This window comes from Rhodamnia argentea, chromosome 5, assembly GCF_020921035.1.
Source record: "Rhodamnia argentea isolate NSW1041297 chromosome 5, ASM2092103v1, whole genome shotgun sequence".
Classification (NCBI taxonomy): Eukaryota; Viridiplantae; Streptophyta; class Magnoliopsida; order Myrtales; family Myrtaceae; genus Rhodamnia; species Rhodamnia argentea.
The window spans coordinates 19,096,166-19,111,824 of NC_063154.1; the positions used below are offsets into that span (position 1 = coordinate 19,096,166).

The 15,659-nt window shown below is 44.0% G+C and overlaps 1 protein-coding gene across 1 annotated transcript; it reads right to left on the minus strand.

Moving 5' to 3' along the window:
• Positions 1 to 13,074: 13,074 nt before the first annotated feature.
• On the minus strand, positions 13,075 to 15,517 carry LOC125315023 (aspartyl protease family protein At5g10770-like). Its single transcript, XM_048278830.1, has 3 exons — positions 15,322 to 15,517; positions 14,224 to 14,640; positions 13,075 to 14,099 (listed from the first exon to the last, which is right to left on the minus strand). Exons 1-3 carry the CDS (start codon positions 15,500 to 15,502, stop codon positions 13,273 to 13,275), a joined length of 1,425 nt encoding a protein of 474 aa, XP_048134787.1. The 5' UTR covers positions 15,503 to 15,517; the 3' UTR covers positions 13,075 to 13,272.
• Between the last annotated feature and the right edge of the window lie 142 nt (positions 15,518 to 15,659).

The window sequence follows — 15,659 nt, forward strand, 5'->3', positions numbered from 1 at the left end:
GAGCCAAAATCATTAATGGGGTTTGAATTTTTATCTTTTCCTCATTAATTCCCCTCAACCACCCCACCTACCAATCTTTTCCCTATTAATTTACCTCAACCACCACCACTTTATGTCACATCCAAGAACCCAAGCTTTCCCTCCATCTTTTCCTTATTCATATTTGAATAACACTCTTTCTCCCGAACTCTCTCTCTCACCCCCAACCGAACACCCTATCCCTCTCTTCCTCTCCCTTGTGTTCTTGCTCGGCCGCCCAAGATCGACCGCCCTTCGCCGCCGCCGTTCGGCCGTAGGTTTGCCGTTGACTTGAGAGGTTGATTTGGGCTCATTTGGTGGAGTTTCAAGCTCAAACTCAAGTAAGCAACTCCCTAATCCTTGAGTAGGCTAATGCATTACTAATGAGCATGTTTAGGGCTTGATTTAGTGAAATTTTGGGCGTCGGATCACTGTTCACGGAGGAGATCCGAAAATGAGAAATGTGGCTTAGGTGATCTTGGGTGTTGGAATGTGGAATTTTATGCTAGAAATGGATGATTGGGCCTAATTAGAGGTTAATAAGCATGGATGTAGGATCTCGGATCACTGTTCATTGAAGATTATTACTGTTCATCGCGACGGGGTATTGTGCATCGCGACGGGTACTTGTTCATGGTAGAACCGAAAATGAGAAAGATGTTTGGATGATCTTAGAGACTTGATTGGAGGTCTTAAGTGGTTAGAGACTTGATTAGGGAGGTTAGAATCGATCTATTATGCATATAAGGATCAAGTGATTAATCGTGGCTTATGTGCATGACTAAATGTCAATTGATGCAATGTTGGTCATGAGTGAATTTAATGCTATGAAGTTACCTTGAGGGTCCCAAATATGTGGCTAGAACTATTTGAGTGTGCTATGTTGCATTATGGTGTGGATTGGACCCTATTACTTTTCGGCTATGGCGTGATGAGATAATGAATTAGAAATTGAATCCTTGAAGTGCCTTGGTATATTTGGCCATGTGATGAGTGGTGCGAGTCAATTATAAGAATTGAGCTTGATTTTGCTTGTACTCGATCATGAAATCTTGTTTATGTGAATCGGTTGAATTTTGGGCATGTAATGCGATTTGCATGATTTGTAGATGAAAATGTGCTTGAAACCCCGAGGCGCCTATATGACGCGGGGAATGTGCTTGCGACCCGGAGGCGCCTATTTGACGCGGGGAAGGTGATATGAATACCTTGAGACGCCTATATGATGCGGGGAAGGTGATACGACTACCCCGAGGTGCTTATATGACGCGAGGAATGTGATTTTGAATGGTCCGAAATGATAATTGCGGACCCGATTGCTAGAACTGATCCACCTGAATTTATTGCTACGCTTTGTCATTGAATTGTTGATAAGTGCCTAAGTACGAAGCTTGTTACTATAGATTTGGTGGAATATTGACTTGAAGTATGTATGGTGTCAATTCCCTTTAATTGATGATTTCGAGGTTATTATTATTACTAGTGGTATGTTGGGTTTTGTGTCTTAATAAAATTGCTTGGAGGTACTGTTATCCTGGTTAAGGCTTAGGGGTTAGCTTATTGAGATTTATTCTCATAGTTGTATTCCAAAACCTTTCGGACTCCCGACCCCGAAGATGACGCCATCACTTTTTGGGATATCGAGACGAATCGATCGCATAGTGACGAAATATGTGATAGGTGACGGTAGGGTGTATTATAGACATTAGACCACCGTATGGATAAACGTAGGAGGTGGAGCTTGGGAGGAGCATACCTTTTTGGCCCGGGTTAAGGGAGTTGAAGAAGGAAGGGGCGGACCTCTCCAAATCTATGGCATGCTGTACGACGAGGACGAGCAAGGGGACTCCATGGAGTTGGACCCCGTCGAGTGCCTCGCCCGGGGTGGAGAAGTGTTGGACCCGAACATCGAGCCGATGGAGGCGGAGGACGTTGAAGAGCCAATGGAGCTCGACCACGAAGACGTACCACCACCGGCGGATGCCACGGATCGAAGACTAGAGTAGGGTCCCTTACCCCTTTTGGTATATCCCGATGATGGATGTAGTCTCGTAGAACCCCTACCCTTAGGTGTAGTATATTTTGTGGGACCCCTTTTCTTTCCAAGTCGACTATCTCTCTCCCGTGATCCTTATGTATTTCGTACCTATGCGTTGTAAGGATAATCGTATCTCTATGTTATGAAAAATCTCCTTGTCTTCTGAAGTCATTCTATTTAATTTTCTTGCTTGGGTGTTGTATCGCTTCCGAAAGTGCATATCGCGTTGTGTAAATTTTATCGCCGTGAATCCTGGATGAAGTAAGCGATGATCAAGGGATGTTGGTGCACCAAAAGGACGCGGGGCGTAACATCCCCGTTGAAGTGATACCAGAGCAAGGTCAGCTCGATCCAAGTTGATTGAGGTTTGGAGTAATAAGGAGTGATGGCTTTGGAATGACCGGATAGCGAGACCTTAGGGATTCGCTAGAGTTAGGCACGAAATGCGGACATATGAATTGGTGCTTGTAATCGGCATATTGGATTGACATCACCTTTGGTGATTATAAGACTTTGGGAGCTTCGTACTTGGCACCGATTGTTGTCGCTTGGTGTGCAATTTATTAGACAAGTGAATGATTGTTGTGATCTTGCTGAGTTGCAGATGCGTCTGCACTCGAGGTATGAACCCGAACCCTCGATTGTGAGCCTCTTGGCTGTTTGGTTGCATGCTTGTGAGCTGTTTGTCTTGTTGTGGCTGTCACCATGAGTTGTGACCTAGACTTATTAGACTAGTTGATGACTTAGATTTCTAACTCCCGAGTGGGGTTATGGGTGGTTCAGGTGTTGTGAGGATTAAATAAGATGAGTAACGGAACTAGAGGAACGAGGGGAGCTTCTAGCTCGAGGGCACCTGTGGTAGAGGATCCGAGAGTTGATGGAGTTCTCGGGGCCCTAGAGGAAATCGGGAACTTGATGGGCGGGCAGGCTCAAAAGAAGGCAGCTGCCGTTGCTCAAGCCGCTGAGGCTGTTGCCAATCTGGCAAATGGAGATAATGGACTGAATGGGAATGGTCACGGAGGAGGAAATGGGAATGTGAATCGCCCTATGAGTCAGCTGGTGGAACAATTCCCAAAGCTGAAGCCAACCTAGTTTGATGGTGCTGGAGATCCGGAGATGGCACCTCGATGGATTGAGAAGCTAGAAAAAGGCTTTGAAGTCTTGGGGTGCACGGAAGGAGAAAAGGTTGCCCTGGCGGCGTACCAGCTAGAAGGTACCATCGATGATTGGTGGAAGGCCACCGGAGGAGGAATCTTTCCTGAAGGCACCGCCCCAAATTGGACAGCCTTCACCGAGGCATTTAACGGGAAGTATTTTTCGGAGACCGCACAAGAGTGGAAACCGATAGAGTTCCAACGGCTTCGCCAAAACCCGGTGACGATCAATCAGGACGCAGTTGAATTTTCAAGGTTGTCGAGATACGCACCGAGAATGGTTGAAAATCCGATAGACAAGGCACGGAGATTTCGAGATGGACCGAGGTCCGACCTTCGTAGCCGGATGATAGCACCGAACTTGAGGATCTACAATGAGATGTACGAGCGAGGTCGGATGATTGAAAGGGATATGAAAGAACGAGCTGCCACATCCGGATCGCGGTTTGCTCCCATCAGAGACAACCGTTCGTTTGGCAAAAGGCCAATGATGAGTAACGGACGTTTCACCCCTCTAGTGAGAAAAAATATTGGGAAACCTGTTCATCGGTCCAATCGGAACCGCGCGCTGCGCGGAAGGAAACATGGAAATGGACCTTGCCCGAGTAGGACGGGTGCATGCTTTAAGTGTGGCCAGTGGGCCATCGAGGTGAGGACTTGCCCAAGTCAAGCTCTAGGACCACCGTTTCAAGGGCAACGACCTCGGTACGGACCGCCGTAGGCGGGGCTGCTCTGCGGAATAACCCGAATAGGCCACCGGTTCAAGGACGAGTCTATGCTGTGGCGCGTAAAGAGGCGGAGGATGCACCTAGCATGGTCACAAGTACGGTTACATTATGCGATCATGATGCCTATGCATTATTTGATCCCGGAGCATCGCATTCTTTTGTATATGCACGGTTCACTGATTTGGCTAAATTGGATTTGAAACCGTTGGATGTTGTGTTGTATGTCACTACGCCTTTAAAGGATAAAGTATTAGTTTCGTTGGGATGTCAGAATTGTAGGATAACTATTGGCGGTAGAAAGGAATTGATAGACTTGGTTGTTCTGGACATGTTCGATTTTGATGTCATAGTTGGAATGGATTGGCTTGGTAAGCTTAGAGCCGTTATGAATTGTGGCGATAGGGTGATCGAGTTTCATCCAATCGGTCACCCTAGATTTGAATTTGCGGGGAGTTGAGGGGGAACCTCGATCCCTTTGATCTCGTCATTGGAAGTGACTAAGTTGTTGGACGAAGGGTGCCAAGCCAACCTGGCTGCAGTGGTAGATCCGACGATAGAGGGACCTAAGTTGGAGGATATAGCAGTGGGTGCGCGAATTTCCCGATGTCTTTCCTCAAGAATTGCCGGGATTGCCACATAAAGGGAGATAGAATTCGTGATCAAGTTAGCCCCTAGAACGGAGTCGATCTCGAAGGCACCATATCGAATGTCCTTGTCAGAGTTGAAGGAACCGAAGGTTCAGATGCAAGAGTTATTGGACAAAGGCTTTATTCGTCCAAGCGCGTCGTCGTGGGAAGCGCCAGTATTGTTCGTGAGGAAAAAGGACAGGTCTTTACAGCTATGCATCGACTATAGGCAACTAAACCAAGTCACGGTTAGGAACAGGTACCTATTACCAAGGATTGATGACTTATTCGATCAGCTACGAGGGACTACAGTGTTTTCCAAGATAGACCTAAGGACCGATTATCACCAGTTGAAGATTAATAAGGAAGATATACCAAAGTCTGCTTTTTGGATAAGATACGGGCATTACAAGTTTACAGTCATACCGTTTGGATTGACTAATGCCCCAATTGCTTTCATGGATTTGATGCATCGAGTGTTTAAGGAGTTCCTAGATCAATTTGTCATCATGTTCATCGACGATATCCCGATCTACTCGAAGAACTCGGAGGAACATGAGCAGCATTTGAATGTGGTTTTACGGACGTTAAGGGAGCACTCGCTTTACGCCAAGTTCAGTAAGTACGAGTTACGGCTCAACAAAGTAGCATTCCTCGGGCACATAATTTCTGAAAATGGGATTTCAGTAGACCCAGCAAAGATTGAGGTAGTTACAAATTGACCGAGGCCAACGTCGGTTACCGAAGTTCGGAGTTTCTTAGGGTTGGCTAGCTATTATAGGAGATTTGTGGAAAAGTTTTCCTCGATAGCTACTCCTTTGACGAAGTTCACCAAGAAGGATGCATGGTTCGAGTGGACAGACAAATGTGAAAGGGGTTTTCAGAAACTTAAGCATAGACTAACCACCGCACCGGTTTTGACGATTCCTTCCGGCCTTGGGGGTTATGAAATATATAGTGATGCATTGCTCAAGGGATTGGGATGTGTTACGATGTAGTATGGAAGAGTTGTGGCGTATGCATCGAGACAGCTGAGACCCCACGAGATGAATTACCCGACGCATGATTTGGAACCGGCCGCAATTATATTTGCGTTGAAAATCTGGAGGCATTACTTGTGCGGGGAAAGATTTCGGATCTATACCGATCACCGTAGTCCGAAATACCTGTTTTCCCAAAAGGAACCGAATATGAGGCAACATCGGTGGATGGAATTGCTTAAGGACTATGACCGTGATATTCTATACCACCCGGGAAAGGCAAATAAGGTTGCGGATGCGCTTAGCCGGAAATCGAGCATCGCGCACCTAATGGTCAAGGAATGGACCTTGCTTGAAGGGATAAGGGATTCTGGATTTAAGCTTGAAGTATGTCGGTTGTCCCGGCTGATGGCTACGTTGAGAGTGGAACCCGAGATTTGAGAAAGGATTAAGGCTTTACAACCTATGGACCATGATATTCAGAAGATTTTAGAGATGGATAAAGAAAAAAGGAAACTTGATTTTCAAGTGTCCGGGGATGGAACCTTAACGTTTTGCGGGCGATTGTGTGTGCCCAAGGACAAGGAACTAAGAGAAAGGATGCTGTCAGAAGCCCACAGAAGTAATTACGGTATTCATTCGGGTAGCACCAAAATGTATCAGAACTTACGACAGCATTATTGATGGAGTGGAATGAAAGTAGACGTTGCGAAACATGTAGCGAAGTGTTTGATGTGCCAGCAAGTGAAAGCACAACACTGTAAACCGGATGACCTACTTCAGCCGTTAGAGATTCCCGAATGGAAGTGGGAACACATTACGATGGATTTCGTTATGGCTTTACCATGGAGTCGGATAGGTCATGACTCGATTTGGGTGATTGTGGACAAACCGACCAAGTCTGCGCATTTCTTAGCAGTGCGAAAGGATTTTGCCATGGACAGATACGCTGAATTGTATATGCGGCGGATAGTCAGACTTCATGCAATTCCGGTGACAATTACATCAGACAGAGACCCCAAGTTCACCGCTTCATTTTGAAAAAGCCTGCAGGAAGCAATGGGGACGAAATTGCAGCAAAGCACCGCCTATCACCCTCGGATGGATGGACAATCCGAGAGAACGATTCAGATGCTAGAGGATATGTTGAGAGCATGTGTCATAGAGTTTAAAGGAGGTTGGGAAGAACAGTTGCATCTAGTGGAGTTCTCCTACAATAATAGTTATCGGTAGAGCATCAGAATGGCACCATTTGAAGTACTGTATGGTAGAGCCCGCAGAACTACGGTATGTTGGGATGAGGTCGGTGAGAGAAGTATAACGGGTCCAGAGCTGGTAGAACGGTCGGTTGAGGCAGTAAGGGCCATTAGAGAAAGGCTTAAGACTCGCTCGAGTCGCCAAAAGAGCTATGCCGACAAGCGACGTAGACCTTTGGAATTCAAAGTGGGAGGCCATGTCTTCCTCAAGGTGTCACCGATGCGAGGGTTATCTCGGTTCGGGAAGAAAGGGAAGTCGAGCCCGAGGTACGTGGGTCCTTTTGAGATACTAGAACGGATTGGGACTTTAGCCTATCGTCTTGCCTTGCCGCCAAACCTATCACAAGTTCACAACGTCTTTCATGTGTCGATGTTGAGGAACCGTGAGCTGGATCCGACACATGTATTGAACCATAAAGTTATAGAAGTGGACGACCGAGTGACGTATGTGGAAAGACCGGTCAGAGTTGAGGACAGGAAGGAGCAAGTCCCGAGAAACAAGATGATTCCGCTGGTAAAGGTAATCCGGGAGCACTACGGAACCGAATGAGCCACCCGGGAGAGCGAGGAAGTGATGAGGTGTCAATACCCCCGTCTGTTCGAATAGTTAAGTCTTGTAAATTTCGAGGACGAAATTTACGTAAGGGGGGAAGAGTTGTGACATTCCGCATTCTGACCCCATTTCGAAGTTTGTGAATGAATAAAATGAGTATCGATGTATTTCAGTAATCTCGCTCAGAATTGATCTCTCTAGAGTCGATTGACCAAAAGGAAATGGCCAAATAGGATCTAAGTACGTGGACTAAAGAACTCGACCGGGGATTAGTACCCTGACCATAAGAATTGTCGAGGGTATACTTTGAACCATCGTGGACCGATCTAGGATTGTGTCAGAACGATTTGTTAGCATTGTGCAATTGGTTCGCGGGTGATTCCGCCCGACCATGGCATAATTTGCGAATCAACCCGAATTGATGTCTGACGATCGTGTCCTTTTGGGACCGGTAATTACCCTCACAATTACATGACAACCGGGGTCGTCGTGATTCGAATAATTTTTAAACGTGACGTAAATCACGGGTCGATACGCGTAACTCCCGAGAGCTGCCCGTTAGTCCGAGATGTACCGAATTCTCAATCGGTCGATTTTGAGCGTGAAGTAGACTTTAAAATTAGAGGCCGAACATCCGAGGATTTCATCATTTATTAATTTGACGTCGTCTCATTTAGCCCGGTGCTCATCGGTCCGCCTACCGGTGTTTGTTTTGGAATTCTCCGTTCGATCAGAGTTATAAGTTACCAAATTGCCTCCGGATGTTAATTGTAAGAGTCAAAATTATTAATGGGGTTTGAATTTTTATCTTTTCATCACTAATTCCCCTCAACCACCCCACCTACCAATCTTTTCCCCATTAATTTCCCTCAACCACCACCACTTTATGTCACATCCAAGAACCCAAGCTTCTCCCACAAGCTTTCCCTCCACCACCACTTTATGTCACATCCAAGGTCATTCAATATCATTCAACTCAAATTCGTCATTTCAGTTTGATTATTCATTTAAAACTTAACGGGATTCACTTTATTTCTTTAAAAAATATGAATTTTTACATGAATGTTCTTGTGTGTGAGTGGTTTTTTTTGGGGGGGGTTGGAATAAGAAGAAGCCATTCACTTAAAAGTGTTTAATATTAGAGTAATTAAATATTAAACCACGTTTTCATCTAATAGCGTAAGTTTTGAGAATAGTTAGTTGTAGTCCTATCAAATCTTTTATGGTATCGGAGCGGGAGATCCCGAATTCAAACCTTTCCCGGCCCTATTTGCCTCCCCAATTAAATTTATCCATGCTTATAACGAGGCAAAAAAAGACCGGACTAAGCATGAGGGCAAGTGTTAGAGTAATTAAATATTAAACCATGCATTCATCTAATAGCTTAAGCTTTAGTGAATCCAAATCAAGAGTTTTAGAGCAAATTAACTATCAAATGGCTTGAGGAGGATAAATGACCCACTTACAATGCATCATTTTATTTATTTTTTTTTCCATTGGGCGTTCGCAACCCTATCTGCAACCTAGTTTGTTCCTATGCTGGAAATGGGTCATTGTGAGGCCCGAGAAGCGCAATACCATCTCCCGGGCTCTGGCGATAAGTGCATCAACTTCCCAATTTAACGGGATAAGTATACCATGAGTGCCATAACTTGTGTACGGCGTTCACTTGAGTGTCATAACTTTCAAAACCTTCACTTAAGTACCATAACTTTCAAAAATTGTTCACTTGAGTGCCACTCGGAGCAAAATCGTTCACTTGAGTACTATTGCAACTTTTCTGGCGTGCCATGTCAGCTTTCCGGCGTGCCACGTCATCTTTCCAGTGAGCCACGTCGGCTTTTCGGCGAGTCACGTCAATTTTTCTAGCGTCCACGTCAACATGGCACTCAAGTGAATGATTTTTGAAAGTTATGGCACTTAAGTTAACGTTTTGAAAGTTATGGTACTTAAATGAACGCCGTACAAAAGTTATGGCACTTTTAGTGTACTTTTCTCCGGTTTAACTAATCTATGCTCAGTATACTTCTAACTACTTCTGCATTATCCGACGCAACGATGAGGTTTTGTTCCGTTTGGGGAGAGATAAAAGTTAGGGTTTCTACAAGAGCAATTGCTTCTACCCGCTCGGTTGAATTTGCGTCCACCAATTTGGCGAATCCATCCACCAATCGTCCGTAGGAGTCCACATACAAGCGATGGCTCCCTCCAAAGAATCGGATGCAAAACAAGCATCAAACTTTATCTTCAAGGTTCCCGGGTAAGGAGGTTTCCAGATTTGAGGTAAGCCTTCATTTCGGACTCTTTCCTTTTTCCAAATTTTCCGTCCATCTTGCCGCGTTCTCATACATTGTTGTGGCTGCATTGACTAGGTGCTTCGAATCTCGGGCTTGATAGCTAAAGATCGGATGATTTCGAGCTTTCTATATGGACCACATGATTGTCGCTATGAGTTCAAAGGCGGGTGAGGTTTGTCGATTTCCTTCGGTGTTGACCACCCTTTCATCAATTCAATTTAACCCATCAGAGTTGTCCAAGGGCAGAAAAGCAAGACCATGCTCTATTGTTTTTGCTTCCCGCTTGCATACTCGAGAGATGGGATCAGGTACCACTAATATCCTGGTGGCAATCAATTACTATACGAATTGGGTCAAAATGATTCATTCAATGCCTTACTACGCTCATGCAAACGGCCAAGCTGAGGTGATAAATAAGATTATTGTTACTCTAATTAAAAGGAATATCGAAGAAAATCCCAAAAAATGGGACTCTCTCTTATCAACAATACTGTGGCTTTACCGAACTTTAAAAAAAAAATTCAAATAATTCTAAAAAAAAATCGGATAATATCCAATCAAATTCCAAGCTTATCCATAAGAGATAAGGCAATTCAATCAACTTGATAAAGCATGAGATAACTGTCAAGAGCAAAGATCGTTCAAGACAAATCAGATATTATCCAATTCAGTTAATTATTGAAAGTCTAATATTATCTGATTAGACATAATCCTTATCCACAATAACCAGACATTATTGGATAATCAAAGATAAGGTTACTCAACCAACCAAAGTTAGCATGACAAATTCGGCCAACAAAGAAAAAGGGCCGAAAATTTCAGATTTTTTTTTTACCAAAAATTCTCATCTTTTCAATTAACTTTATTTGATCTAAAAAAGTTGAATAATCTGTTATTTTGAGAACAGATTTAGTTCCAATTAAGTTTCATCATTTCTCAAAATTATCACAAGATTCAATCAATCCATGAAAATTTTTTGGTTCTTTAACAAAAATATCCACAAACACAATTGTTTATCAAGGAACAAGCAACTTTTGATATGCCAATTTGTAAAGCTTTTCAATCAAATTAAGCAATTGGGAGTTTGTTTGTTCGATTAAAAAAAGGCTTGAACGTCATCAATTTTTATTGCAAACCACTTGCGTTCAAAAGTGTAAGAACATATATGCATACTTCCAATAAACTAATCATTGATTTGCAACCAAAAATTGAAGAAATTTATACCTTTTCCAAGCTAATTCCAGCACCTACGCAAGCTCCGATAATCGCCTCAAAACTGTACCTTTTGAGCTTGATTCGAGCTCTAAACGGTAAGGGATTCTAACACCAAGCAACACACAAGTTAGTCACCAAGTATTGATAAAAAAAGGGGGCCGAATCAACCTCAATCAAGCCTTAACAGTAGCGCCAACACTGCTGGACATCAGAGCTCCGACAGGATTGAGCTTGGATAATGGCGCTGTGAGCTTGGAAGGATGGAAGCTACTCCGGCTTGAACGGCGGATGATGGAACTCCATGGCAGAGGAAGGACCGACGGTGGCTGAGCAGGGATCGACGGCGGCTGAGATGGTGGCTGAGCATAGTGGGGGAGATGGTGTCGTGCGCAAGGAGGAAGCATAGCCAAGAATTATCTCGGTTGAGCTAGGATCGAGAGGACTGTCTCAATCTTGAGGGAGACAATCAAACTCCTTTGCTCTGAATTTCCTCTTGAATGTACCGAAATTTCTGATAGTGTGTGAATGAGCCAACCCTAGAGCTAAGGTTGCTTATACAGACTTTAGCTCACTAATCCTAGTAGGAGTAGGACTAATTATGGACCGTAGGATTAACTAACCTAGGTAGGATAGTATTAGATGTGAGCTGTTAGATCTCCAGAGTCCTAATTTATCAAAACTCTAATTAGGATAGGACTCCCAAACTAATAAAATTTTGAATTAACTTGAAATTTGAAGAGTCCCATCCTCCTAGAACCTCTAGCATATTCGGCCAAGTGAGACTAACTGTGATGATGGCCGAATTTCTCATGCCTCGTGGGTTTCTGGTGCATTCTTGGGCTCAATCGGGCCTTAATTGATTAAATGGTGTAACTTGAGATCCAACTGTCAAGTTTTGACAAATTGGATATTGTCAAAAAGCTCTCGATAAGCTTTACTCAACTATGTCGTCATGTTCAGACAAACATATAAAGATTAAAAACTAGATACTACACTTGAGAATCAAATGTCTCCGGTGTGCCGGAGATTCTATTCCTCGAGTTTTGGAGGCTACTTGCCAAATCAATTATACTCCATTCGGCTTTCGCTCTATGTAAAGATGAAGATGAAAACAAGATGTACCTAAATCACCGACCTAGGAGGCAAGTCTGCGAAAGAGAATCGGGAGACAGAGACGGAGATGGGGATGGAAGGTGTGACATCCCATAATTAACTCACTGAGTTATTGTCCGCTATGATCCATCCCATATGGAGCCTCAAGATTTTGTCCTTTGGTGCTCAGTTGGGAGAACTCCCGGGATGGGTTGGGAAGATCTTTGAGGAAGGTGCCCACCTGTAGTTAAAGGACAAAATCGAGAGATTTAGTATGGGACCGGTCAAAGTGGACTATACCTCAGTGAATTAATCTAGGGATGTCACAGAAGGAACCACAATCATCCAACGGCAAGAGCATATGGAATATGAGAAGATCCACGTTGCTGAAGCCTTCTTTGGTTGGGCTGAGGAAGTAGAGAAACTTGTCGAGACGATGGACGGGCTTAAGATGCAAGGCAAGCTTTTCTTTACAAGCGTAAAAGGAGTACTACTGTAAGCAAATGATGATTTCTTCTCATGTAATATGATAAACATTTATTTCATGAGCTTCAAAATTATTCGCAAGCACATAGGAAAGATCGTAATTCGTTCTCCAGTTGTTCATGTTTTCCTTCATCGCTAATTGAAAATAATTCTTAAAAATATGGACATAACTCGCATTTATGTTTAGTTAAATTTTCATATTAGTCATATGTTGAAATTAATTGATTTGAATTAATTAATCCACCCTTGATGCCCATGATCCCATATTGTACGCCCATAATGGGCATATAACCCACGGCGGTAATCGGAGATTATTGGAGAGCAGTTACCTTTTATTTGGATAAGAGAAAAGACGACCGTAAGTTAGTTCCTCAGAACGTCAGTTTCCACTTATTTTCCAAACACTGTCAAAAGGAATAGTAACTCTCCTGAGACTCTCTCGCACTCGAATGAACAACGATTCTGGGAAGGCTGCATTTCGGAGGCACTTAATATGTGGAAAACGAGGTATGTCCATTACGTGATATACTTTTATGATCAGTGGTACAAGTTTGTGATTCCGTTGGGCATGTTTCGTATTTTTTTTCCTCACCTTCTTAGTTGTAGAATTAGAATTCGTCTCCTTCAGTCATGTCCACAATTTGTAACTCACACATGTTGACGTGGAACGACACCAAAGAAGGGCGTAGTAAGAGAGAGCACTTCCATTATTCTCAATTTGCAATAGTTACTATTCAGAACGTTGAACTCACGATGACACATTCATTTTGTATACTCCTAGGTGCCATCGAGTATATCTATAAATAGCATTCGTTTTATTACATCCATCTTAGGAGCAGCCATTCGAACCGAAACCGAGCTTCCCTCCGGCAACGTCGTAGACAACCTCAAACGTTTGCTGCTGCGTGTTACCATAGATGCCCAGATTACTATCAGCACGATTCGCTGCAAAGGCTAGGCAAATTTGAGAGGCCTTGACAACGTAAAATATTCCGCTAAGGTCCAAATTGACTTCGACTCCGCCGGCGAAAGAGAACGTTATCAATGGGACCACGACTGTGCTCTCTTTGCTAAAGTCATAGCAAGTATCGAAAAGGCTAAACGCCGGTGCCCTCGTGTAATTCGCCATTGCTGTCCTAAATGCATCTCTCATGGCACTATAAGCTGTCGGAGGCAATCGGGTAATGACAGTTCCCGAGTCGATGATGGCGCCTCCACTTGAAAAAACCGTCGATGGTATCGATAGGGGATTTCCTCTTACACTGATTCCTTCGATACTTATTCCGTACAACTGCGCGCCTTGTGGGACCTTTGATAACGGGGTGAAGCTAACGGAGCTCGATGCTCCGCTGTCTTTGCCAAAAGTCAAGTATCCGGTGGAGCTAGGGGAGGAGGGCAAGCAGTAGGAGAAATACTTGCCATATTTGGCCGCGGTTTGATGTACGATGGAGATCTTGTCATCTGATAGTCCCATCAAACCTGCTGATCCGTGGAAAAGGCCTTGGTTGTCCTGTCCGCAGCCGAATTCAAAATTGTTGATCACCTCCGTCGGCGTTAGAGTCAACTTCTCGGTTGCGAAGAAGCCAGCCGTAGTTGATTGGTCGCCGTATCGAATGGAATATAGGCATGTCGTTCCGGAACATCCCGAATAATGACCTAAAGATGGAGCCCAACACATTGCTTTAATTAGTTCTAGTTATTCTTTTGATAGTTTTTCACTCTATGAAACTTTGAGTCCTCATCTATGCTTCAAGAACATTCTGGTAAGACATATTATTACCAAGTTGAGGGCAAGACGTCGAGGTGCACGAGATATTAGCATAGGACGACGATTGAGATGGGTTAAAGAGCGGTTCGGACTGACTGTAGCATGATCCGGTGCATGGCTCACAATGGGTCCATGTAAGGTGACTGCCGGTGTCGAAATCGAGAGTGAGGTCCTTTTTCGGCGTGCCGAGGCCGATTGTCACCACGTAATTGCCAGTGCCGATGGTTTCGCCGGACCTCGCCGGGAGTCTGGCCGCGGCCGAACCTTCTAGGCCGTCGCCGCCGTTGGAGGATTGGGACTGAATCCACTTGACCCTTGATTCATCTTGGAGCAGGAGTTTGGTGTGATTTAGAGGATTGGGGCCTTGAACAAGGTGAGAGCATGGGCCATACTTGTGAATTACTTCCAAGGTCGACTTTCGGCTGCTAGCTAAAAAAGCATGTAACGTGAGAGTAAGAGATCATGTGAAACCGTAAGATGATAACGCGTTGGTAAAAGAAAAGATCCTTCTACTTTCCAAACAACTCTTAAATAATCGTGATGAAAGTTGACTGGGGACCAAGTCGTCCACTAAATGTAGTAAAAGGCTTAGCTTTTTGAATACATGACAAAAACGTTTTCCTGTGTTTAGATCTTATTTGAAAAATGATTTTAATTTTATGAATTTATCTAAATAAAACAAAGTTCAATTTTTGAATTTTTGTTTTACTTTTCTTAATTTTTGCTTTTTCTTTTCCCTTGAGGGCGGCTGGCCACGGCGATTGCCAACGACCGACCACATGCGAGGGACGAGCTCGCCCAAGGCCAATGTGCCGAGCCGAGCTGGATTGGAACTAAAAAAAGCACTGTGTTAAATAGGAAGAGTCTGTAGTCACTCGCAGTGCAAGGCATGACTTTCTAGGACTCAGTGGAGAGCAATACACTTTCCCTCTTTTCTTATGATTCATGTTCAATGATTATCATCGGCGCCGAATTTAACCAATCTCATTCATGTTCAAGTTCATTCATGATCCAAAACATCACTTTCCCGTCGAACATAAGTACAACACACATCCATGCGTAATCGATAAATCGAACAACGAACAATTCCGTGGGGAGAGAGAGAGAGACCTTTGCTGGTGGAAGGCGAGCAAGAAGGAGAAGGCAATAGAGAGCTGATTGATGCAGTAAGGCTTGCAATCTTCCCTTCCACTCCATAAGTATGGCCTTTGTGCATGAAGCAGATCATGAGGATCTGGAGAGAGAGAAAGAGGCGAGCCCCCTTGAACACGCAGAAATAGGAGCTCTCCATCAATATGAAAGAGAAAGAAATGAATTGCTTTGCCAAGTTGTTGCCGCTAATGCTCTCTCGTTCAGCCTTTTATAGAACGGTCCACGTCGGAAGCATCGCAAGGCGTGCCCACCTGACCTCAAATAATTATAGCATTGACTCCATAAATCAACGGTAT